Below are 25849 nucleotides of genomic sequence, written 5' to 3' on the forward strand. Positions count from 1 at the left end.
TCTGAATGTGTTCCAGAGATTAATCACTCTATAATCAATATCTAATTTTAAAAAGAATTATATCAAAAGACAGGGGCTAGAAATATGCCATTTTCTTTTGTATGTGATTCTAGTCGATTCAGGGCCTAAATGTCTAGGATATTATCTGACCCCTCCCTTCGTCTGCTACATGACTCCGCTAAGAGTTAGATTGATATTACTAGAGGTTTATTCCTTGTTGTTGATGGTATTGAAACTATTTGATAAAGACTGAAACACTGACAGAGATTTAAGTGTTTAACGTGTTCTATATGTAAAAAGAGTAAACATCAAATATAGATCCAAGTGAAGTAGCTTAAAGGGCATTGTTTATCATGTCGTATTTTATTGCTAATCTCACATATATTGCTCATCCAACAGGGAAAAGGCCCCACACATCCATAAATGGCCCACAAACCAAGCTCTGGAATGAGTAATATTTAAGCCCGGCATTCATAAAGTAAGGAATAGAATTACCGAGCTGACAGAGACCATAGAACTGTCAGAGAAACAAATGCCAAACCGCCTCTGCTCAAAAATGAGATAGCTTAAGTTGAGAGAGGTGGAGTAGCCTACTCAGTCAAGCGTTAAGAGTCAGTCAGACCCATAGCTCTTCAGCCACGATTGGAGGGCTGTCTGGAAACCGTGTTCCTTGCCACACTCTAACGAGGATGAGGGGACGAACGCGAAGTTAGGCCCTCTCAGATGTTAGAAAGGTAAGTCCCTCTGGTGCCTGAGCAGTATTTAGACTACCATGTCACTGTCTGACTTGAGAGATGCTCTCTCTCACTCTTCTGAGCCTGGGTCAGCATTTCCAGCATTCTGTCGGGCTCCAATGCTGCTATTTCCTAGAGTACTCTAAGGCAATGAACTGCTGGGAGAGGAGCGTGGGCGTTCTGTCTTGGGTACTTGGTTGTGTTTGTGCCTTTTCTCTGTAGCTTAAAAATGGATTCTCTGAAAATCCTCAAATTCCTCTGCTGTCCTGCTCTCCAGTAGGACCTGAGCATCCTCCTCAAGGAATCACAGATGTGGTTTGCTTTTTTTAGGCACAGCCTGCATTAAACCATCAAGGATGCCCAAGAAACAAAACAAAAACAAAAACAAAAAAACCCAGCTAGGAACACCTATGACAAGAGGAGAAAAACGATGCCCTTTCTGAAAGAAAGAAAATCCCAATGGACCTAGAGAAATTGCTGTCCATAATATAAGAAGTAGCAAGGTCATAAAAACGCGTAGTCAGGGAAGTAATGCAGTGCGAACATTAAGCCAACGACACATTTTTCTTATGTCTCTCCACCAGTTTGCCCAAAAGCAGCTGCAAACTGATGCTTGCAGGTCCTTTTCAGAAACACAATGCCTTCCTGGCTCACTCACAGTGCTGGAGAGGGGCTTTCAGAATGCCACGTGCCGCGAGCGGCAGAATGGCTGCCTACAAAGATGAATAGACATGCCTGTCACCAACTTAGGTTGAAAGAATTCCTGAAACAAATGAGCAAGTCCAAAACCAAAATAAAGGGGGAACCTAATTTTAAGTTTTTGAGACAGAGTCTTACTTGGCCTAGGCTAGCCTTGACCTTAAAGATAGTCTTAAACCGTGATCCTCCTGCTTAAACCTCCCAAGAACCAATGTTGCAGGCATGTAGCCACACTCCGTGTATCATTTCTGAGAATGCACACTAAACTACCTGCATACTACGAAGCACTTGACCGACTGAGACACACACAGCCTTCGCCCCAATTTCCACGATGATTCCCTATCTCTCTGAACGGCTGCACGCGATGCAGGAAGTGAAAAGGGGCTCAGGCCACTGGACGGACACTCGGGTCCAGATGTCCCTAACCCCTGGTTAAAGGATACCATGAAAGGGGTGAGACCCTAGATGAGAAACAGCAGTATCTGCTGCTCTGCCTAAGATGCTACTGAGGTCTTCTGACAAAGGCCTTAGAAAAGCTGCAGGTAGGCTTTGAGAAGTTGCTGAACCACAGCAGGCAGAGGCTGGGTACAACCTTTACTGCATCAGAGACGGTTTTGTGCCCATCCATAAGGGCCAGTGCCAGCTGGTCCCAGCGAGTTACCTGCTAAGAGAAATGCCACAGAATCCTTTTACCCTTATACTTCCATATTTGGGGAATTCATCTCTTATTATACAATGTGTGGAGGCCTTCCATGCACCAACAGCAAGAACGGTTCACCAGTTACGATTCTGAACTAAAAGTATGTTTACATTTTCATGTGATAATATAAATCATGAATTCTTTGTGTGATATTTCTGTGTGATGTATGTATGTATGTATGCGTGCATGTTTGTGTGTTGGTGCATCATGCCATGGTGCATGTATACAGATCAGAGGATAATCATGGGTATAGATGGTCCATCTTCCACCATGCTTGAGACAGGGTCTCTTGTTCATCTCAGCTTATACTAGACTAGCAAGCCCATTTGGGGGCACTCCTGTCTCTGTCTCCCATCTGTTTGGAGCACCGGTGTTAGGAAGTGCTACTGTACCAAGATCAAGATGCTGGGGGTTCAAACTCTGGTCCTGATGATTGCACACCAAGCACTGTACCCTCCTAGCCATTCCCCAGCCCAAAGAGTATAAATTCTAAAATGCTCTTCGAACTAGATCAAGACACAAGATCAGCATTTGGCTGTTGATGCAGGACCATCAGGCATGTGATTTTCTGAACTACTTGTCTAATTTCAGGCTCCAGCCTTTAACAACAGTCTTCCAGTGAGAAAATGGGAGCATAATGTTAAAAGGTAACAAATATTTCTGATAAGAATGTTACTAGACTTTGAAATAAATATAGCATGACTAACATAAAAAAAATGACGTATAAACCTCTTAAATGTCAAAAGGCAGGGTGTAATGACTTGGATATTTTATTTTGACTTTACATGCGGTGTTAAAAACCCAAAGTACATATTATTTACACATCCACAATACAAGTTTACAAGATATCTATACATGTTAAAGTACTCTATAAAAGAGTATAGAGCCACTTCACTTTAGGGTTATTTTTTTTTTTATGCCGTACCATTAAAAAAGATACAATCTGTGTTTACCTTTGCACAAATGGATAAAGCATTTAAAAATTAAATTAACAGAATAGAGACTAAACTCCATGTTAGAAATTTCAACATAAATACTGATAGAACTCACAGTACACTCTAAGGCAGCACAATGTTACAAAATGTTAGCGGGGTCACACAGAGTTACCACGCTGGGATTAATATTTGTAAGGTAAATGCAAACACATCGTTGGTGGCAGACTGTGTAGTGCTTATTGTTGGTTGGTTTAATTGATTAAACTGTAATATTTTAGTTGCAAAGCTGAAGTAGTTTGATAACAGGTGTTTCAGCTTTTAAGGAATCATTGTTTTTTTCTCTCTCTAGAAAAGAATGTTCTTGAAGGAAAAGACCAACTTCATCAGTATTCTATATTGTGTATAAAAATGATCTGGTGTTCTGCACCCGTTCCTCCCCCCAAGTAATGCATGCCATCATCACTGTCCCAAGATAGCGGTTGAACCCTACCTGACTGGGTCAGGAGCCTTCCTCAGCTGTGGTGATTTCTGACTAGGTTGGGATAAATGACCGAGTGATGTGCAGTTGGGTTAACCAAAGTCGTCAGTAGGCTGCACACACCATCAGCCTTCAGTGGGCTCTGCCAAGCTACGTAGAGATGACGTTAGACATGGTTTCCGCAGGTGCCACGTTCCCTGGGAACCCTCATCTGACTTCACATTTCCAGAAGAGCAGGGGTGGAATGTTTATCATGGCAAGGGCGGGTGCTGCTTCTGATTCGGGTGCGTGGGGGAGGGGGAGGGGGCGGGGAGAGTTCAACAACAAATTGCTCGAGGTTGCTTTCTGACTTTGTAAGAAGTCGTCGGGCGCTGGCTGAAAAACATTGACAACTGGCACATGGGAAATGATGCGCTAATAGTGGGAACACTCAACATACTGCAGAACGTCTACCACTCTCGTGAATAAGGCACAAAATGCACAGATCCGGGTAAACTCACATGTGGTATTTACAGTTTACTGTCATTGCCTGCATGACTCAGGAGAGCATCCTCAGAACACAGCACAGAGGACAGGGCGGCACCAGTGTGGGCTTTCAGGCCCTCCCTGGCGAGCCGACTGCAATTCCTTTTCTGTCTCTTTCTTTCGTCCTCTGTTTTGGTTTTCTGTTTTTGTCTTGGGGGAAGGAAGAGTGAACAGAAGAAAATAACACAATCAAAAGAAACACTTATGAGTGTGTCGAGGGTTAGGTAGCTTTGATTCACAGTGGACGGGTAAACGTTACTACTGAATACTGGTAGATACATCAAGGGTACATCTTAATAACTCTAACTTCTTAAGCTGGCAAGGCTGGAAGAGAAGTTTTGATGAATAGCAGCACAAAATTATTTAGAACTCTTACATGTTCTTACATGACATTGGGTACCACATAGGTTAAGTTAATCACTTGACAGTCAAAGGAGCCTCGACTTCCTTTCTCGGAGCTGAACACAATGAACTGGTGGTGTGGGAGGAAGTTAGCTGTCTTCAGTCATGCTTAGTGTAAACAACTCCATAGTACAAAAAGACGCAATGGGCACCTAAATAAATCTTAATGGGTACAGAACTCTCTCTCTCTCTCTCTCTCTCTCTCTCTCTCTCACACACACACACACACACACACACATACACACACACACACACACACACACACCCCTCTCACACAGTTTTGTTGGTGGCATCAAATAAAAAAACAGTGCCACACATGAAAAAAAAATGCTACAGTTTGGGTCAAAGATTTTTTTTTTTTTTAGCAAACTGCTTGGTAATCTACAAGCTCATTTTGTTTTGAGACATTCCCATCTTTTCATTTTGACATTTGTGCAAGAGGCAAGGTGAATGCATACATATTAAAATGTTCACATTTAATGGGAAGACCACACATAATGGCAGTCTAAATTGAACCCATTTTCAAGTATTTGTTCAGTCTTCTGAGTACTGTGTCAGCTCTTTCTACCGGCGAAGGGAGCCCTTTCAGGCTGCACACCCCTTCAGCATCAAACAAGAGAAATGGAATGACCAGTACCTCCCTTTGCTTCAGGCAAGTACACAGAAGCCAGGATGCAGTAGCTACATGTGGCAAGTTCTGATGTTACCAAAGTTACAGAGTTTCTTTGGCTACTTGTTTCTCTTAAAATACAAGCAGGTATCTTGTCTTAAGGTACCCTCACAGCGACCTCAACAACAGGGACAGGATAAAGCCACACAGGAAGGAATAGCACACTTGAGGCCTAGTAAGTGTATTTGTTCAGTGGTCTGACCGATGTGGTTTGAGGAACAAAGGAAGGCTTTGGTGGCACATCAGGTTTTAAGGATGGTGTCCTCTTTAGTCCCGTCCTGGGTAGGGTGCCATTACTGGTATAGCTGCTCTGTCTGGAGAGGGAAGGCTGCAGGTGGACACTCACGGGTGTCCCCTGAATGTAGTCCACCTTCGCCCCCGTGGGAGTAGGCATATACCCTCCACGGTTCATACTCGGCTGTCTGGATAACAAAACACCATTTGGTGAGTTTAAGTTTTTAGGCACGGCTGATATAGAGTGCCTCTGGGAGGAATTTTTATGATAACCCCTTTGTCTTTCCAGAGATGTCATTGGGACCCCGGGAGTGGTAGGGACATCGACTCTCTTGGTTGGACTATTTCTGGGGAGTGTTGAGGGAGGGGAGTACAGAGACGCCTCCCGGTTAGGGACCTTGGGTGGGACTTCAGACATAGGTCCTACGGGGTCCAGCATGAGGGTCTGATGCGCCATATGGATCTCTCCCATGATGGCTTTGGGGTTACTGTTTGGGTCATTCAGATGCTTCAGGAGGTCGTTAAGGGTGTTTCTGGAATCCACAGAACGCCGGTGCTCCCTCTTACCGGACTTTGTAAGAGGGTGGTCGATGTTCTGAAGCTTCTTTTCGGCTTTGTGAGCATTAGAGTTTGAAAATGACGTGTTATAGTCGTGGGTGGCGTTTGGAAGAACAATAGCGCTGGGAATGTGCCCGTGACTTAACGGGGAGTGGGGTGGAGGACTGGAAGGAAAACACTGGGGGTGTTCTCTCCTCGAAGCACTGTGGCCATGGGCCTTGTCGGAGTGGCTCTTCATGGCCTGCAGGGTCTTCTGGTGGAGCACAGGAGTGGACTCGGGTGTGGGGAGAGCAGCCAGCTCTGGAGGCTGGCCTCGATGCTCCATGACCATGGATTTTGTATCCGCGTTGGGTGGCAGCTCCTTCCGACTGGTCAGCAGGTTACTATAGAGTTTAGGAGAATCAATGTTCTGTTGGTATTCCTTGACAGGACTGTCAAAGAGGCCATTCAACTTGGCAAAGCTTCCACTGGAGTCGGTGCATGACTGGGCCGATTCGGCGTCTTTATGGATCTTTCTGTTCTTGCGAACAAACATGTCACGGTAGCAGTATACAGCGACGCCTGCAATGAACGCACCCAGGACGAAAGCGGCAAACACACAGGTGATGAGGACATTCATATGGACCATCTGGTTGGAGTCTCCAGATTGGACTTCCCACCGAACACCTGCAACAGATACGTGAAGACTTTGAATGAGGTGCTTTCAAAGCAATGATAAATATAAAAGTGCTTACACTGAACCAATACTATCTTCAAATGCCCTATAGGCCTAGCTTATAGGATCAACAGATCCTCACATTTCCCATCTATTTCCCCTCCCCCTTAAATCACACTACAATCTCCAGAAACATATATGCTTGCTGCGAAAGGCAACATAACTCTTATCTTCCATTTGGCATATATTTCCCCCTCCTTTCCCCCAATCTCCTTTAAGCAGTTGTTAGGAATCTTAAGAGTTTCTATCTAAAGAGAGGAGTTAGAGTATGCCAGAAAACATTTACCTTACGCTTCTCCCCTAATTTCTAAATCAGGACTAAAGAGTTGCAGCTGGAGTTAAGGCAATGTCTGAATTAGCAAAAACACATGTCACGGTAGGTAAAAGAGCTATGCTAATACAGTTGTGTTAACCAGAACAAAAGCGTAACTGGCTACAAACTAAAAGCAGGTCCTTGGTCAGGGTTAAGTACAATGTACTCTGGCGCATTCTCGTCTTCACGGATCTACTTTGAAATTTCATCTTGGGATGAAATATTCACGAAGTAGCTACTATGTAAGAAAGCCGGGCAGTGTGAGAAAATCATCTATGTATTAGTTTCAGAAATATCGTTAAATTATCTGCAGGTATTTGAGGAATACTTAAATTAGACCTAGGGAGTGAAGAGTGAGTTAGTTGGTAACCATTGGAGATTTTAATGCAACCACAGACATCTAAGGATCGATTAAAGAAGGGTTAGATTAAGAGTTATTCAAGTCCATTCTGTGTTATCCATGCAACTATCCCAGAGTAACTGAGTCAGACCGAGTGGGACGGTTCTCTGGTGTTAAGAGAGTACTACTAAGGCCTTTAATATTAGTTGGTTTAAATCAGCTTTCAAATGTTATGGAATTTCATGGCATTGTGAAAGGCCAGGAGAGAAAGGAAGAAAGAAATGGTATTACTGAAGAAATCAACAGAAATAATGAGTATAAAATTGTTTTCAATGAAAATATAAAAAAAACAAAAATCAACAGAAGTAAATCATAAATGACAAGGCAATGCGGTAAGAACTGATTGGAAACCTGATACCACTGTGTATGCACAAAGGGATAGACTTCTTTTCCCCAGAGGAGTAAATCTAATAAGCAAATTGGTCAGGCAGCTTTTAAACTTCATCTATGTGCTGAGAGTAGTAATTATGGGCTAGCACTATGTCATGCTTTATGGCTTGTGGCATCTGAGTGACATGTCACTCCACATAGCCTTTCCGCATCACAGGTCCAGCTGAAGCTAAGCAAGGGGCAGAGAAAGCCTCCTAGGTAGACAGAATTTTGGTAACAGGATATTTGTCATCTGAGTTTTTTCTTTTTTGTTTGTTTGTTTTTCATTTTTTTTTTTTTGATATCGTGAGGGTGACCCTCAAAATTCTCTGATATTCAGCAGGCTCTCAGTGTCTCCAAGCCGAAACTGACACAGATTAGAATGTCTGAGTGGCTGTTTCAGGAGCTGTCTTGGGTAGGAATGCACTCAGACTTAACCACAGGACAGCCAAGTCACTGTGGCCGGAGAACCTAGAGGAAGGCACCTCTAGTTCTACGGAGCTTCACCTCTGAGAGCCGTGCGAGGAGTCAGGTTTCCATGCAGTTGGAGAGGAGGTGCCTGGCCAGGCCTTACCCTTTGGGATACCTGATATAGTATCAGTAAAATCAGAAGTATATGGGCCATCTTGAACTACAAATTTCCGGGAGCTCGTCAGTTTAGGTCTCCAGGTATCAACCACTTTAGATGTAATTTCTGGGCTACTTGCCACAGTGGCAACAGAAGATGAAGATACCTCCATGTCTGTGGTGGCAAACACAGATTCCATTAACATGGCTAGCGTTGGAAGAGTTTTCTGATTGCTTTGTTGCACTTTAAAGTCTGAGAAATCCTGCCCAAGAACTGGGTTAAAAGCACACCAGGGGGACTATTCCAAATCCTTTTCATGTAAGAGAAGTGTAAAAACTAAAAACTGACAAGGAAGACAAGACTATGCAGATTTCAAAAGTAAAGATATGAGAACATTCCTACTGAAGTCTCCTTGTGGAAACGTAACGTGAGCCCCAGCTCGGGATGATCCTACTTCCCTCCAGATCTTGGGGTTCATTTGATTTATTTGTAATATGTATTGTACAGAGGACTTTTGTGAATGGTTGAGGTCTTTTACACTTCCCTGGAGAAGCTATAATGGAATTACAGGAAATACCTGGTCAAGGCCAAGTAAACAGTTGATTTTGGACCTGGTAAACCAGTTCTGCCTATGAGGCCATTCTGCTTCTCCAGGGCCTCTTGTCCATTTGGAGGTTTCTCACTGCACTGAGAACCCCCATCCACAGTGCACACAAACCTTGCTGTGCTCTCTGATATGCCTGGGAAGTTTCTTTCAAAGAGTTAGCAGTAACTCATGCACAGGCAATGGCATTTATACACTGACTAGGGATGCTGAGATCCTAGAGATGGGTCATCCTTTTCTCCTCCCCTGAGAAATAAAACTGATGTGAACTCCAGAAGCAGTGTAGACCAAAGAGCAGCTGAACCTCTCTGGATTACCGGCTTTAACCTAGTAGATTTCCATGAATATACAAGCATATGCTTTTTTAGACACAGTAGAGACTGATCCAAGAGTCCCAGAATTCTAAGCAAACACAGACAGATGTGCACGGAGACCCCACCGTACATCGTCACACATCAAAGTCCAGCTTCATTCGCCTGAAGCTTCTCTCACACCACTGAGATCACAACATTCAGAGATTCCTGGGATTGCCACAAAACATTCCAAAAAGATCTTGAAAACTCAGAAATACACATTTTTGAAAAATGTGTATTGTTCATTCCTTGGTCTTATGAAAGGTGGAGAGAGAAGGGGGACATTATGCGGTTCTGTCATCCATGGAACATAGATGACCAGAGGGAGCATTCACAATGCAAGGGGTTGAGAGAGAAGGAAGCTGGGCGGCCGGCGTGCAGTTGAAATGCGGGACATGTCAGCCCACTTGACTTTCCTTAAGGATGTGCCTGGGTCAGTGATGAATCATTAACATGCTACACATGGGTGGGGGGCTGAGTAAGAAAACATCTTTCAGGACCTTCAGAGGGTTTATGAGTCAAAGCGGAAAAATGAAGGGCTGCCAAACTGCGCAAAAGGAGGAGGGGGAGAGGGGCTGAAAATGCTGAACCGAAGGAAAGAAAAGGTTGTTAATTCAAAAAAATTAAAAAAAACTAACCAGATGTTGGACCGCCAAATATTTGGTAATCTGGTGTAGTTGAAGTAGGCAAACTTTCTAAAGGGATTAAAGGAACAAGTGATCAGTGAGAAGCAACCGAAAGAAAGCAAAAAGTTTATGAACTCCAAGTCATAGGGAAAAATCAAAAGAAAAGACTACAAATTAAAAGTCTACTGGTTAGACTACCTTTCTCTAGATTGCTTTTAACAGAAGTTCAAATGGGGAAGAAAAAGAAAAATTCAGAATCTTTTCTAACGGACCCCCATGACCAAACAGCTCAGCTTTTGCGAAGTTTACGTTAAATGCTAGGTGGTTTGTGTCCCGAGTTTATAAAGGCTGGTTGTAAAATAATGTTGGCGTGCAACCATAGTCGAAAACAGCGGCCGGAGGGCAGGGAGGCGTCTGTCTTACCGTGGCAGTCCCCTAGGTGGGCCGTGTTGCCGTATTCCATGTCTTGTTCATATCCTCCAGCGCTGTGGTTATGGAAAGCAAAGAAGTCTTCAGTTAACAGCCTTCATAGGGACACAAGGGACAACCAGGACAGAGCCGAGAACACAGACTGGTTAGTGATGGTAAGCAGAGAGAACACACTGATGAGTCAACAAACTTGTCGAAGGAACTACTTGTTAGTTTATCTGGGATGTCTGAAAGAGTAGAATGTTCTTCCCCAGAATCCATTGCCCTCAAGGGTTGCTGAGTCTAAATCCCGTTTCCCTTGCAAATTTTAGGTTTTCTTTTTAAAAACTTTTCCCATACCAGAAAAAGAAAGGAAGGAAACGAAAAACAGTATATCTGGAAATTTAATTCTTTTTCAGGTGTTGATACCCTGGGAGAAGGTGGCTAGGTGGTCCAGGGTACTTACAGCATTCCTATGGTCACTCTCTCACAAACACCCTGGCTTAACCAGCCACAGTACGGGTCCCGTGAGGCAATGCAGGACCTGTAGAAAAACCAATCAAGCTGTGACGTGGATTTTCTTAATCAGTACAGAAGATGCCACTGCGAGAGCTGGGGAAACACCAGCTTACTTTTTACAGGCTCCATAGCGCTCACAGCGGCTGAGGGGGATGCGCACGACGCAGCTGGAGAAGGCCACGTATAAAGCATGGTGATCTTTGTCCAACTGTAACGAGACGACCTTCCTGTCCTCCTCGCTCTCGGCGCTGCACCTGTTTTGTGGGTACGGTTTGAAGATACACACTGAAGTCACACCCACGCCAACTATACATGAGGTGTGTGTGATTCGGTGGCTAAGCAAGCCAAGGAATTGTGGGATACAGCTCTATGCTTTTGCATAGCTGGGTTCATTTCAAGCTGAACAAAGGGCCTTTAAAAGGGTTGAATGGTGTGGCTGCTGTAAAGAGCGTGTTGGACCCTAGAGAAAGAGAAGGATGCTATTCTAATGTGCTTAAGTCCTCCCATGCGCGAGGCCTCTGGGTGTCTGTCTCACTTGTTCTATTCCTCTCGCTTACTTCTTATGGTTTTAATTGTCTGAACATTCTCAGCTCCCTGGCTAGAACAAAATGCTAAACACTTAAGTCTATACTCGGTGAGCATGCTTACAACCAACTGTACCACACGCGGCCTCCTGAAATAGACCTGCAAGGCAAGATGGTGCTGAAATGTTCTCATTTTTCACCGGTGAGAAAGAAGGGCTGACTTATTTTTAAGCTCATCAGCTGTTCACTCTCCTTGCCCTAGTGGGCTTTACAAAAACAAACAAGCCTGAAAAGGTATTTCAAGGGGGAGATAAATAATAAAAGAACAAATAAAACCCAAACAGAACCCGTAAAAAGCACCACTAATTTAGAAGTCTAGGAAAGGAAGGAAATGCCCAGAGGGGATACACACCAAGCCTTTTGGAGCAGAGCTGAAGAGATTTCTCCTCAAACGTACTTACTTGACTTGGTTGTATGCTTCAATCTCTTCAAGCAATACACTGTCATTCAAAGAGAAGGGACTGGTCTTCGCCAGTACTTTAAGCACCACACCAGCTTCAGAGCCAACAAAGATGACCGTGTAGTTTTGGTAGGGTCCTGCTGCACGGTCCACTTCGATGGCCGTCAACCTGTACCTAGCAGAGGAGAGAGGCAAGTCAGACCACGGGTGGGCAGTGACCGAGCTGTGCGGTAGAAGTAGACTACCCATGGTCTCACCTGACCCGTGTCTTTGTGAACCAGGGCTCATCAGCGATGGGCGGAACAGCAGAGTCCATCAGGGGATGGGATTTGATGAAAGACAGGGTCTCATCTGGGAAGTCGATGGAGGTTTTGTAAGCTTCCGCGAGGCCGTGTTTGGCACAACAGCCAGGCCTGAAATGAAAACAGCGATCTTCAATCATTCTCTCTCACATAATTGTATTTAAGGAGTGAGCACGCATTCCGTGGGAAAGCGGTCAAGAGAGGAATGAATGACAGCAAAGCCAGAGGAGCAATATAATGTCCCAGGATTCCACGGGTCCTTCACAGCCACAGGCACAGGGTGTAACGGGACACCATTTACTGACTTTCTGGGGGCTGCCTCAGAGGATCGCCCTGCTGGGAGGGAGGACAGACAGACAGATGGTTCCAAGGTTCACAGTGGTTTTGTTCAATACAAAAACCTTTCAACTCTTTTCCTTACCTTGGTTTTGGTACTTTGTCTTCGGGGACTGCTGTCCAAACAGAGTCAGGGGTTTTCTGTTCTTTGAATCGCCCTTTGAACACTTTCTCAATGTCGTCCATGCTGAAGGCACAGACTGCAGAGCCAGGAATGCTGAAAAATAAGAAAACCGTGAGGAAGAGGCTGGCAATGGGGGCCATGCCAGAGTCCGACAAGGAGCACAGAGCACCCCTGGGAGGAGCAGGGTTCTGCTTGTTCCCACCTGTTGAGCTGCGTGGTGAAGACCCCAATCACGGTGGGGACGCCATTGATTTGTATTATGTCTGTGATGGACTGCAGGACGTCAAAATAGAAAAAGGAATCTCCGGGGACAGAGCAGTTAAGCCGAGCCTTCAGGAAGGAAGTCCAATGTTTCTCCAGGACCCGCTGTGAGCCACCCATGTCGTTCTTACAAATGCGAGCCACGCGGGAGTACACAGCCTGCCGGGAGACAAAAGCCAAGCGATGGATGAGGTTATGAGCATGGAAGAGGAACGCGGCAAAATGCTGCTACTTAAGGGAGGGACAAAAACAAAAACAAACAAACTTGATGTTTGGCTCGAAACTAGCTGCCCCCTCACTGCTTCCGCGTAGGAAGCGAGCAGTGGAGAGTTTCCCCACACTGCCAAACATGCTCCCCAGACATGAGCTAGCTACCTCCCTGGCAGAATGAAAACCATAATTGAACTTCTGGCTCTAACTTTTTCTATTGCTTCTCATATTAAAACGTGGTCACAGAATGTGGTCACAGAAGAGACTGATGTACTCAAGGAGTACATGTACTTATACAGAAACACTCTAAATTGAACGGGGGTGGGGGGGGTCCCCTTCTCCATTCTGCCTTTGACATGGGAAATGATGAGACCATCAATGGCTGTCTAAAGAGTGAAAAAGAAGCCCCCACTTTCCGTGGTGACAGAAATGAAAGCCCGAGGAGGCAGCTGTTCCCACTCTGGGCACTGGGAGGTGTTTCCCAGCTGTCAGCTGTACCATCAGCAACCGGGTTCCCTGGCTCGGCCTCACGTGCACTGAAGCAAGCTCTCTGAAACAGGACAGGAGAGCACCCAGCACTCTGCCAAGGTGGGTGCGATTCCACGTGGTTCAAGTTCACACTGCAGCATATCTAGCGTATACACTTGCCTTGCCCAAGCTGTTGTGTTCCACAGCGATTTCTCGGAAGAAGAAATAGACATAGTTTCCATATTCGATGGCATGAAGAAAGTGTGGTTCTGGAAGAAAATCGAAAACAAACCATTCTTAAGGGATGATTCAGTTAGTGTAAGACCTCCAGCGGCCAGGTATGCTGCATAACTGCCCTTGGAGCAATGATTCCTCAGAGTCCCAACATGGGTGTGTTCAACTTCAGGGGCCTGTGTCTTTAAAGTCAGCTAATGGATTGTAAACACGGCCTACGGGGAACTGAACTACAGCAAAGGTCTTTGTTTCAACAGATTTGTTCATTAGCCTATCTAACTAGGGAAGGAAACCTCATATCTGAGATTTTTGTTTTTAAACCTCGGAAGAACAAAATGACTCTACAAGACTTAACTCATCGGTTCTCACTACTAACGTTCCAAGATGGGTAGACGGGCAAGGGAGGGCAGGTAGTATTGCGTGCATTTGGAGTGAGACAAACTGATACCCGAAGACAAGGCCTCTCTTTAGCTGTTGGATTTTGCTTTGGCCACTTGCATACAGGCCTGGATGAACATCCCCGCTGACATGTGGTCTGATCATTCCCTGTCAATGCCCCATTCATAAGCAAAACACCATGCGCTTATTCTAGATGAGCAATCCAAAGTCCTGCCCTGAGCTCCCTGGTGGCCTTGGCTATCTGGCCATCCCCGGCAACCCAACGGCATTGCTCCTCATGGGTACCTTTGATCCATTTGGAATCATATTTTATTGTGCGAAGGGCAGACCCATCTCCCATGCTTCTGTAAATCACAGCATCACTGGCCAGGAAGTCAGCCACTGTGGCAGAATACAGCTTCCCATCTGAAACCAAAGTTATAATTTGGTAAAATAACCATAATTACCTATGGTATGTCAGCATGGTTACCTTCTGCATTGTTTCACCTGTCACCATTATCCGTGTAATAATCTACACCTGGGCTCACCCTCGCCCTCTAACTGGCTGTCCTACGATATTACCTAATTTTACAGATGAAGGGTCTACGCACCAAAAATTAAGCAATGTATTCAGGGTCAGCAGCTTAGTTAATGACAGAGCCACGTGCAAGAAGGCTTATATCCCAGTCACTGAGATACTCAGTCACTGAGATACTCTTTTTTTTTTTTAATGTATTCTTCTTGACAATTTGCTCAACTGGCTTTAGCCGCTGAAATGCTTATGTCAAAGTATCCATCCAAAGTCTGAGCTTTCTCCTTCCTTAAAATTCTTCTATACCTTCAATGTCATTAATCATTGATATTCAGTACACCACAGCTTCTTACCAGCAAAAAGGGCAACATTGGTTTGTCTGGCATCAAATGGGCATCGTGCCAGGCCGCTAATTTCTTCCCCATCATACTCTAAGGTATTCAACTGCAAGAGGAAAGGAAAAATATCTGGTGTCACATCTGTTCAATGTACTTATTTGAAGGCAATATCGCTTTATTTATACTGAAATTCTATTTGAGGGATTCTGCTTTGCATTCTCTTATAACACGAGAGATAAAGCAAATCACTGGGTTACAGCACAGAAGGTTCAATTCTACTAGCAAACCAGGGAAGGATAATATAGTCGAAGGGGAAAAATATTCATCATCTAAAACATACTTACCCTATAGTATCTACACATCGGGTTGAAAGCATTGGTACCACAGACAAAAACCATCTCATCGTTTCTTGGGACAAAGACTTTGATGAAGTTGTGGCACTCATCCTAAGGGAAGAATAAGTACATGACTGTGAGACATCTCCTGTGCTGACATTATGGTGGCAAGTCCACAAAGAGGGGGACGTAGCAGGTACGCGGCTGCCGCACTCACTTTATGCTTGCCTTTCATAGCGCAGTTTTCTCGATCCTGTTGTCTGGACCTCCACGTCAGCTTCTAGATTAACCAAGTAAAATCAAAGTTCAGTTTTAAAAGGCTGCGCTTTTGGAGGGGGCGTGACTGAAGCTCAGAGGGTGTGTGAATACATTTGCCCTCTTGTAGCTAGCGGCTCACCTTGCTTGGTATGACCTCTGTTTTGGGGATTTCATTTAAGTTCACTGTATAGACTTGATCTCTGTTGGAAACAAGGCAGTAAGTCATATCACGTGAAGGCGTAGATGCTGAGCTTATTTCATCTTTACAGAGCTGCCATTACCGCTCTTTGAAGATTACTAGGCTTTTCCGTGACTTCAAGGAAGTCAACAGAGAGTACTGTTTCATTAGTGAGGTACTTTTGTGAAATCACTGCAGGCAAGGACCAAAGGAGGCCCTTGCTTCCAGACTTGGGCAAACTGATGGCCCTATTTCTGATATTTGCTCAAATAATTCTAAGTTTGAAAAGAATAAAGGATGAATTTTCCCCTGCTGCTTTAGGACAAAAGAATGATGTGTGATTTCTGGACGTGTCACAGAGGGCTGTGGCTCTGTATTCTGTGCCTGCTACCCAGCATGCTCTGTATGGACAGTATTTTTGGCTACTTGCAATTCTTGATCACAATCACATATTAGTTTTTCATGAACTAGACACATTAATGCAAGCACCACAAGAGAAAAGAATTTTAATCTAATAAACCAACGAAAGGAAAATTACCTGCCAGCAATATAAAGTGTGTCTCGAATTTTCAACATCAGCTGAAAGTCCAGCCTATGCTGCGATTCGTTGCCTGAAGGGCGTCCTCTAAAAACCGGATATTGCCTTGAATCTGCAAGTAAAAATGGGCTAAACCATCAGTCAGGATTACAGAGTTGAAGAATCAATAGGCAGCATTGATTAGCTGTATATAGTACTTGTAGGAAGGGCTTTAACTAAATTCCTCTCTTAAGGTCTTGAATATAAATTAGTAAAAGACGGAGAATGTCAGTAAATAGTCTTTTTCTTTTTCACTGAAAACACACAATTTCTACATATGGGCTGCCGCAGGACAGCACCCAGCAGAACTGGTTCCGTTTCTGCACAGTCGAGGAAAAAAATGCAGATGATTTATTATTGTGTAAAACATTGGAAAGACGTATTAAAATCTGTCTCTGGTGCTGAAAATGGATATACACAGAAGACAAACTTAAGGTTTCCTTTGTAAATGATGAGATGGCTTGGGACGACTTACAGTGATAATCGACAGTGTTAAGAGGCTCGTCGTCTTCAGGGAAGCTGATCGCCCGTAACCTGGAGGCCAGACGGTACAACACGCAGAACCATAGCAGAAAGAACCTCATGGTTGGCCAAGAAGAAATCTGAGGGCCGCTCCTCAGAAATCCCACCTAGCTACCTGGAAGACAAAAGCATCATGGAAGACCTTTATGCGGTGGGGAAATTACCTTCTCTGTAGACGATTCTATTTTTTTGCCCACCTCTTCCCAAAGCTACCTGTCTACTAAGATACCTGGCAGCGGCGGCAGACAGGTATCTGCTAAAACAGACAGAAGGCAGCGCCCGGCTAACACCTGGTGAACATATTGATGCTTTAGGTTCACTTGCCAGGATTTTGGAGGCAACTCTGTGTCGTAGTGGCAAAATCACCAGATCCACAAACAGAAGTGTTGGCTGCTGACTTGGCAAGGAAGCGGGTAAAGTAGGGATCAGAATTTTAATTAAACTCCAGTCTGCATCCCTTACCCCAGTTCTGAAACACATAGGTACAACACGTCTCTTCCTCCCAGGAAAGGCCCAAGCTGCCTTGAAAAGCCAGAGCTGATGACCTTGCCCTCAGCCACTGGCTTCTTGCACCACCGCCCAAGCCAAGCCACAGTTCTGCATTCTCAAACAGGTGTTTTGAAGACTGGCTTGCATTAGGGCGAAAGGGATTGAAAAGAAATAAGACAATTTTGTGGAAACCAATTGGTAAAGCAGGAGGTGACAGAGTGGGCCGGCTGGTACCCAGCCTCTAGGGACACCGACATTCTACCATAAAACCATTCAGGAGCAAACCAATGTCCTAAGCCCACAGTCCTCCACGCTTTATTGGGATTTGAGCTGTAGGGAGCCTTAGGGACTATCAGTCCCGACATCCTCCTTTGTTAGATGGGAAAACTAAAGACTGGCAAAAGGCTGGATTCAGTCTGACTTTCATGGAGCCTCGGGGGCAAGGCTGGAGTCCAGAGCAGTCAGCTGAGTCCCTGACCAGACTCTCCGCTCCAAACCGCAGAGAGAGAAATGGATGTTTTCCCTTCAAACAGATGGCATTTTGAGAGGAATGGCTATATTCGTCATTTCTACTGAAGTTACGTTTCACAGATATTAAATCACACATTAAATATGTACAGTTACTGTAGATCAATACCCCAATAAAACCATGAAAACAGAACAGAGTTAAAAAGATCTGTGTACGTTAGCAACTCATTGATAAAATGAATTATGTTTTCTGGGCCAATGGGAGAGGCCCCTCTCTGGGATTCTAAGGATGTTGCTTTTCATCAATGCTATCTTCTCACAACCAGAGCTGTCATGAAACTCAGTGATCAAAAAAGGCCTCCCTCTGTACACCTAAGAACAGTGGGGCAAATGATAAGAAGCCGTCTCAAATTCTGGAGAATACAATCATTCGATAAATTAAAAAGTGTGAATATGCGCAGCACACACTATTTAATTTGAACAAAAGCGAAAGTCAAATATTGATGAGTAAAACTGTAATTTTAAAAGCAGGCCTAGTCTTATATGGCAAGAATAATGCTTTAATAAAATCTCTGTTAGTAGATAATGAGTCCAGAAGTGAGTTAATAAATAAAAATGCTTCACAAAAAAATATGGGTGAACGGAAATGAATAGAGCTTGCGACTGGATGGAAAATCTGACACTGCTGGTTAACCGACCCCAGAAGATCTCAAGGAGAACTGGTCTCCTTCTCTATAAAATACGGGACTAGCGAGCCGGAAGGTGGAGGTGCACACCTTTAATCCCAGCACTCGGGAGGCAGAGGCAGGTGGATCTCTGTGGGTTCAAGGCCAGCCTGGTCTACCAGAGCTAGCTCCAGGACAGATGAGCAAATGCCTGCCTGTTGTACAGTAGAATCTAAGCATGTTAGCACTGTGTGCGGCCAGGTTGGTCTCCAGAGTCTGGACACGGTCTGGTGAAAAGCCGTGCTAAAAATTAATGGCAATTAGTCCAATTTCTCTTACAAATAAAAGGCTGTTTTAAAAAACGCCAAAGGACTATGTTGAGAATAGATTTTACAGCTCATACCCACTTATCAGCAAGCCTTCTCTTGAGAATTTTACCAAGCCGAACCCATGACTGTATTTCTAGTATTTCTGCCTCACACGCTTTCAGCTGTGACAACACAGCCTTATTCCCCTTGCCACATCTTCTGAAGCAGCCTCTCCGGGTCTTGTCCCTTATGCTTTCTGTTTGTCAAGATCCCAGACAATTCTAGCAGCCTAAAAAGACTAATGATGCTCTAAGCACCAAGTCTGGCTGTGGCTCCAGTCCCAAACTGTATCTTCTGGATGGAAAGTCACTTGGCTCTTTCTGCCCAGAATCATAAAGAATGATCTCCAACGCTCAGCTGCTCCTAAAGAAATGTGGAAAGACGTGTGCAGAAACAGAAAGTTGTGTGAGGCTTTCTGCCACGGCTCAAACCAGCCAGGCAGCATCTGAATTTCCCCACACAGGAAGTGGCCCTCATCTTCAAGATCTTAAGCCCGGTCATGCTGACTCATAGCTCGCCCCTAGCTATGGCTGTGCTGTCACTTCCTGTAGCACCTCAGCTGACACTCAGAGCACTTCTCCCCATGCCCTGCTGCAGTCAGCCTAATCCTTAGAGAACCAAGTACACCACCAATGGCTTCCTGCCCACAAAGCAAGTTCTTTAAAAAAAAAACAATTTTACTGTTGATGCTATACATAGAAGTATACAAATACCAGTGAAATAATCCATCTAACACCACGTGATTGACAGCAAAGTCCTAGGAGCCTTTTAGTAAATATTATGATTTACTGGCTCTTCTCATTAAGCAAGAAAGACGGGAAGGCAAATCCCCTTCTCCTGTTAGGTAGAACCATTTGCAAAAGTCCGATGTGTTGCCATCACCACAATGATGGCATTTTCCTGCAGGACAAGGTCCAGTTCCATATATGCAGACACCTCCACTGAGGAGGAAGAACTATGTACCCCAGAGTAAGCTTGCAGAGAGAGCACCCTCAGTGGGGGTACTCTGTCTAGTCAGAGAGCAGTGATACACAGATAGGCATATTTTGTCATATTTTGTCATTACATTGCCAGTGAGTCATAAAATAATAATCATAAAGAGCCCTTAGAAGGAACTCTAAGCTGCCAGGATACCCAGTGCCTGAGCGGCCGTATCCACATGAGAACATGGGTTTGAGGATGGAACTTCAGAGCCACAGTTGATTTTACCCTGTGGGCTACATAATTGTTAAGGTCTATACAAATGAGACCACAACTAGAAAGAAAAACAGTATTTTTGGTAGTCTGTAGGGTAATATACATACATATACATACATACATACACAAAAAACTACAACCAGGAAACATCAAAAGGCCATCATTTATAGCCAAGAAAAGCTGCACCGTAAGAAAGGAGAGAAATGGGAGAGCAAAGCTTCAATCCATCCAACCCAACCTTCAGCAACCTAACCTGCAGACTGACGACTGTAGAGTTCTCCCACTCTACCTCTTTCAAGAAAAGAGGTGATCCTGAGCTAGTCTCCTCCAAGGTTAAACCACTCCATCCTGCAGGGGAACTCCCTAAGCAGGGAGGTGAACAACAACAGTAGAAAAGCTTCCAGAACACCCTAAAACTGACCAGATTTACTAGGCCCTCTCAGCAGGAGGAAGCAGGAAACAGCTGCAAGGAAGACTGAGGGGGAAAGCACAAAGAAGATTCCAGAACAAGAACAGCTGCCTGGAAGAGCTTTAGGTCAACTGAGGCACCTGGTAAAGACATTCTCCTGCCCGTTGAGCTGCTGGCAGGCTGTGAAGGGTGCTCCAGGTTCCCAGCTTTTGTAGGCTGTCACCCCTGCTGGGGTGGGTTTTGTTGCTGCAGCTATCTTTGAGTTATTTATGTTCCTGTAAGTAACCAGTCCCTTACCACAATAAAATGCATTGGTTCACCAAGTTGAACCCTATTGTGGGTTCCCTATCTGGGGGGAAAAGAGAAATTTGTTTTCTCTCCCCAGGAAACTATTTGCTACACAATAGGTAATAGTACTTGTAAGAAAAGCAGCATCACCCAGTCACCCAGAGATAACTATTCACACAGTTCAGTATTAACCAGCCATTGCTAGACATTCCAACCCTATGTGGAGAACAAGTAACAAAACTAGGTCTACAGATACACTATACATTACAGTTATCAAGCATATGCTCAAGGAACAATGCTGTATGAAAGCGTGGCAGCACCCCATGGTGTATGTGAACGTGGCAGCACCCCATGGTGTACGTGAACGTGGCAGCACCCCATGGTGTATGTGAATGTAGCGGTACCCCATGGTGTACGTGAACGTGGCGGTACCCCTCTTTAATCCCACTGCTTGGATCTCTGATTTGAGGTTAGTCTGGTCTACTTGGAGAGTTGCAAACTAGCCAGAGCAATGTCTGAGAGTCTGTTTCAAAACAAACAAACAAAGCAAACCCATGCAAATTTTACCGGAGGATAAAGGTGACAAAGGGAATTTCACCAAAGAATCAGAATCTATAGAGAAGAATTAAGTGGAAATCTTACAGCAAAATCTACATGCAACTAAAAAGTCTTAATAACTGTGTTTAGTAAAGAGTTGGCGGTCACTGAAGAGAATTATCAGTGAACTGGAAAATAAGTTGAAAGAAGTTATCAGACAGAAATATGGAGAGCGCGGGGGTGGGGTGGGGGGGTGGGGGGCACACACCTTTAATCCCAGCACTCTGGAGGCAGAGGCAGGTGGATCTCTGTGAGTTCAAGGCCAGCCTGGTCTACAGAGCGAGTTCCTGGACAGGCTCCAAAGCTACAGAGAAGCCCTGTCTTGAAAAACAAAAATAAAAAAAAAAAAAAAGGAAAGAAATATGGATATCTAAAACACTGGAGAAAGCAAATCAGAAAAGTAAAAACAAAAAAACACATGATATTTAAAGAGAAAAATAACAGAAGGAATATTTAGCAAAGTAATGATACTATTTTTCTGAAATTGATAAAAGACTATAAGCTACCCATTAATAAAAACTCTAAGAACTTCTAAGTAGAAAGAAAAATCATACTTAGACATATTATACTGTAGATACTAAAAACAAAGACAACTTAAAAAACATTAAAAGCTAAAAAAGATGTATTACCTTCAAAAGAACAAGAATGGTCCTGACAGCTGACTTGTCAATAGAAATGATGGAAGGCGGTAGACCATAGAATGAGATTTTTAAAAGTGTTGAAAGAAAATAAATTTCCAGCATAGACTTCTGTGAGCATTGGAGGCAGTTTTTTTTTCTTTTTAAAAAACACAAAAAATGGTTTATACAAACAAACCTTAAGAAATTTTCTGTTAGCAGATCCAAACTCAAAAGGAGGCTTTAGGCACAAGAGTGTACACAGGGATCAAAGCAATCCCTTTTTATATTCAAAATGCAGAGATCATATTTGAAATCCATGACTCCCAGATAAAGAAGCTAGTCCCTAATCTGTGGCCTTCTGAAAGCCCTTTGACATCCAGGAAAGAAAGTCCCATCCTACCTGTGACCCAGTCACCAGGGCTCAATGGGGAGCACTTCAGGACGTAGAGTCTTTCCACCCAGGATCTAAGACCTAGATGCTGAACTGCTTTCTTCTGGCTTCCTGATGACTCTTCGGGCCCTTGAGCCTTGGCTTTGCTTGTCAAGGCTCACGTCCTTCTTCCCTTTCAGTATGTCTGATAACATCTCAGTTTTTCTAGAGCTTTCCAACGATTTTAGTGGTTCCCTCACTCATGAGTCCACTCTGTGATTCCTCCTCAGAAACGAGGAAGTCAAAAGTCAAGCCTGGCTCAGCTGGATCCTAACCCTCTGTTCTCACAGCCTGCTTGCTTCCCCAATTCCATTCTCGCTGTTCATTCTTCTCATCGGAACCTTTAGCCCACTAAGTGGTCTTTTCTCTCCAGTCTCAACATTCCTCTCAGACACCATAATTAAAGGTCATTCATTCTTGAATATGTCTATAGATGCTGCAGACTCCCCTGCCTGCAGGAACCTTCTTACAGGGGCCCTATCCTGGACAAGTGGCCATTAATCTCCATATCTACCCCACAGCATGGAACATTTGCTTTGATTCAATCACAAGGACAGAGCTCTTGACCACCAACTACTGATGGCAGTTTGATACTCCAAAGAGATCCTGCTTTGTTTTCTAAACTTGACTATTTTTTTTTTAATAAACTTAAAAGTTTCTAGTTACAATTGACAGTCCACATAACCCTGCTTTCTAACCAAGTCTGACAAAGGAGTATCTTCAATACCTTGCCTCATTCCAAGACACACTGACTCTTCCCTGTGCTCGTTAACCAGCTTCTGAAGTCTTTTCTTCATGTGGCGGGTGTGTGCGCACACATGCACATACTGTATTCTTTCATCTGGGCATGTATGTATCCAAGTGGAGCGTGCCAATCTGCATGAAGCCAGAGGCTAGTACTGTGTATTTTCCTTGATCTCCAGGGTCTCTTACTGAACCTGGAGCTCTTTTGCTGGTGACGGTTAGCCTGCAATACCTCACCACCACCCACAGGCACCAGCACTGGGACTGGAGACATCTGTTGTCATGCCCGGTGTCACCACAGGTGCTGGAGATCTGAATTCAGGTCAGTGCAATACTTTATTCACCAAACTTTCCCCCCAGACACTTCACCTTCAGTCTTTTCTTGAACAGAAAGACCACACTCTCCCACGCTCCTTCTCTCTCTATTCTCTCCCCGTCTCTTATATAAGATGACTTTTAATTGATAACTGATCAAATCCTGTTGGGTGTTCATATTTGTCTCACCCCTCATCCCATCAGAAGAACAAACACTCCCGTCACCCAGGTCCTGCAGCTACTTCCTCTCTCCCTGTCCATTCATGGAGGCTTAAGCTGTTTATTCTCATTCTCACCATTTCCTCCCCTCCTCCCCAGTCATCTACATCCTGAGTTCTTTCTAAATGAGGCCTCTCTGTGAAGACACCGAATACCACAGATATTTACAGCACTGGGCCACCCTCTGCCCAGGGTCCTTTAGTCACATCTGTCTGTTTATCAAAGTGACCACTTCAACTGAGACAAGGTCTTCCTCTACAGCCCAGGTTGTCTGGAAGTTCAAGCCCAGACTGGCCTAGAACTCTTGAATTCTTCTTGCACAGCCTCCTCCTGCTGTGACTGGAGACTTGAAACACCACACTTGGCTCCTCCCAGCATTTCAAACCACCACCTTTCTGTCTCCTGTCTTCTGACCATTTTTTCAGCCCCCTGTTTGTTTCCTTTTTATTTTTTTCCTCTTCTGACAGAGTCTCACCAAGTTGGCTTCAAACTTGGGGGTCCTCCTGCTTCAGCCTCTGCAGCCCTAGGGCTATGGGCATGTGCCTGCCACCATCCTGGCTCCCCCATTCATTTTCTAGATGCAACAAGAATTATCTTTCCAAGATGTAAGCCTTGGCATGTGACTGCAGAACCCTCCAAAACCTTCCTATGAAAGCCCCGGTGCTGTGAATGTGGCCTTGTGAGCTGTGGCCTTGTGAGCTGTTCTCACCCTGTGTCCTCTCCTTTTCAGCTTCATGTTCAGCCTCTATCCCTCCTAAATGGGGTTTCTGCCACCATGGCATGGTGCTGGGCATTGAAAGATGGTATGTGCCACCGGCACCAACAAGGAATTCTACTTACCCTCTGCTCGGGACCTTCTCCTCTCCTTCTCTGACCCATTTACCTTTAACTCCCCTTTTTCTTCCCCCTTTTCGAGATAGAGTCTTGCTATGTATCCCTGAATGGTATTGAACCTGCTACATAGCTTAGGTTACAAACTTTCTTCTACCAGTCCCCCTGTTTGCGCTGAGTGTTGGGATTACACACACACACACCACCCTGACCAATGTGGATACAGGTTCTTGATTTCTGTTCTTGGCCTCCTTAATCACAAGATTTTAGAGCTCCCAAAAGATTCTCCTGTCCCAGAGGGATATCTGGCTAGGTTATCAACTCTGGAGGCAACTTCTGGAACTGTAGACTCTCTGAGGGCAACAGGAGCTTTTCGGACTCCAAATTAATTTAGATTTATATCAGACTATTAAACAGCAACAGAAGGTAGCAGACTCCAGGAGGACAGGCATCTGGGGCTCCACTCTCAACAGCATCGACTTCACTGTGAAAGCTGTGGACTACAGAGAGGGGGCAATCTGGAACTAAAGAATGCCATCTACTCTGGAGTCCGGTGATGATCAGAATGATGGCCCCTGGAGTTATAGAAATTCTGCCTGACAGCCCTGTAAGCCTGGGAAAGGAACAACGGGTTTGGGGAAACAGAAAGAAAGCAAAGAGAAGCAAGTTACTTGCTATTCCTTGGAACTTACCACGATACTGAAGGCCAGTTACGGAAGAGAGATCTATTCCACATTCACTTGTCTGGATTCTATAGAGAAGTGTGCTCTATGTAGGAGTTTGGACTTTAATCGGTCATTTACAATAGTACATAATCAGAAGGGTGGGTGGCATGACTTTTGGGTCATAAGCAAGTGGTAAGCTCACTACTATGTGTGATGGCATGGCAGGACCATAAGCCACCAGTGAGTGTATGTAGACTCCAGATAGACCCTTAAGTAGAGTTGGGAGAGAGTCATCCGGGTCCTAGAGTCTGGGTGTCTCCTCACATCCAGGCTTCCAAGGATCTTGCCTGATGAGGTGTCTTGGAGAAGAGCTGCTCTTTCATTGAAGACATCTCTCCTGTGAGCCTACACCCTGGCCTTTAAACAGGTTCCAGGTAGGAATGAATGTATCACCCTAGGAAGCAAGAAGGCGACAGATGAAAGGCCTTGACTCTGAGACCCTTATTTCTCTGGGGATGAAGACGGTTAGAAGGAAGAGGTGTCCAGCATGACCGTGTTAATCGTGTTAATGACAGGCTACAATTAACCCCCTAAAACTTTGCTCTGTGATAAATACTGAGGAAATGACAACGTAGCTGTCTGGTTTAAGTTTTGTATCGTGCAACTCTGCAGACCAGGAGAATCTGGGAGGATGTGC

The 25849-nt window shown here is 44.6% G+C and overlaps 1 protein-coding gene across 15 annotated transcripts in view; it reads right to left on the bottom strand.

Moving 5' to 3' along the window:
- Nucleotides 1-2899: 2899 nt before the first annotated feature.
- The window catches only part of Sema6d (semaphorin 6D), a 563436-nt gene continuing 540486 nt past the window's right edge, over nt 2900-25849 (bottom strand). For 5 of the 15 annotated variants that reach the window (XM_057780348.1, XM_057780353.1, XM_057780352.1 and 2 more), the window contains 18 exons: nt 16801-16962; nt 16287-16398; nt 15710-15770; nt 15530-15592; nt 15322-15423; nt 14993-15083; nt 14414-14533; nt 13676-13764; nt 12759-12976; nt 12518-12649; nt 12052-12207; nt 11796-11969; nt 10924-11064; nt 10758-10835; nt 10307-10407; nt 9896-9952; nt 8307-8474; nt 2900-6601 (listed from right to left, as the gene is read on the bottom strand). In XM_057780348.1, coding sequence (XP_057636331.1) covers nt 5316-6601; nt 8307-8474; nt 9896-9952; nt 10307-10407; nt 10758-10835; nt 10924-11064; nt 11796-11969; nt 12052-12207; nt 12518-12649; nt 12759-12976; nt 13676-13764; nt 14414-14533; nt 14993-15083; nt 15322-15423; nt 15530-15592; nt 15710-15770; nt 16287-16398; nt 16801-16909 — 3258 coding nt within the window. In that variant the 5' untranslated portion in view covers nt 16910-16962 and the 3' untranslated portion in view covers nt 2900-5315. The remainder of the gene's footprint in view (nt 6602-8306; nt 8475-9895; nt 9953-10306; nt 10408-10757; nt 10836-10923; nt 11065-11795; nt 11970-12051; nt 12208-12517; nt 12650-12758; nt 12977-13675; nt 13765-14413; nt 14534-14992; nt 15084-15321; nt 15424-15529; nt 15593-15709; nt 15771-16286; nt 16399-16800; nt 16963-25849) is intronic. The other 10 variants (XM_057780354.1, XM_057780356.1, XM_057780355.1 and 7 more) reach the window with 10 other exon arrangements.

Source organism: Chionomys nivalis, chromosome 9, assembly GCF_950005125.1.
Source record: "Chionomys nivalis chromosome 9, mChiNiv1.1, whole genome shotgun sequence".
NCBI classification, from domain to species: domain Eukaryota; kingdom Metazoa; phylum Chordata; class Mammalia; order Rodentia; family Cricetidae; genus Chionomys; species Chionomys nivalis.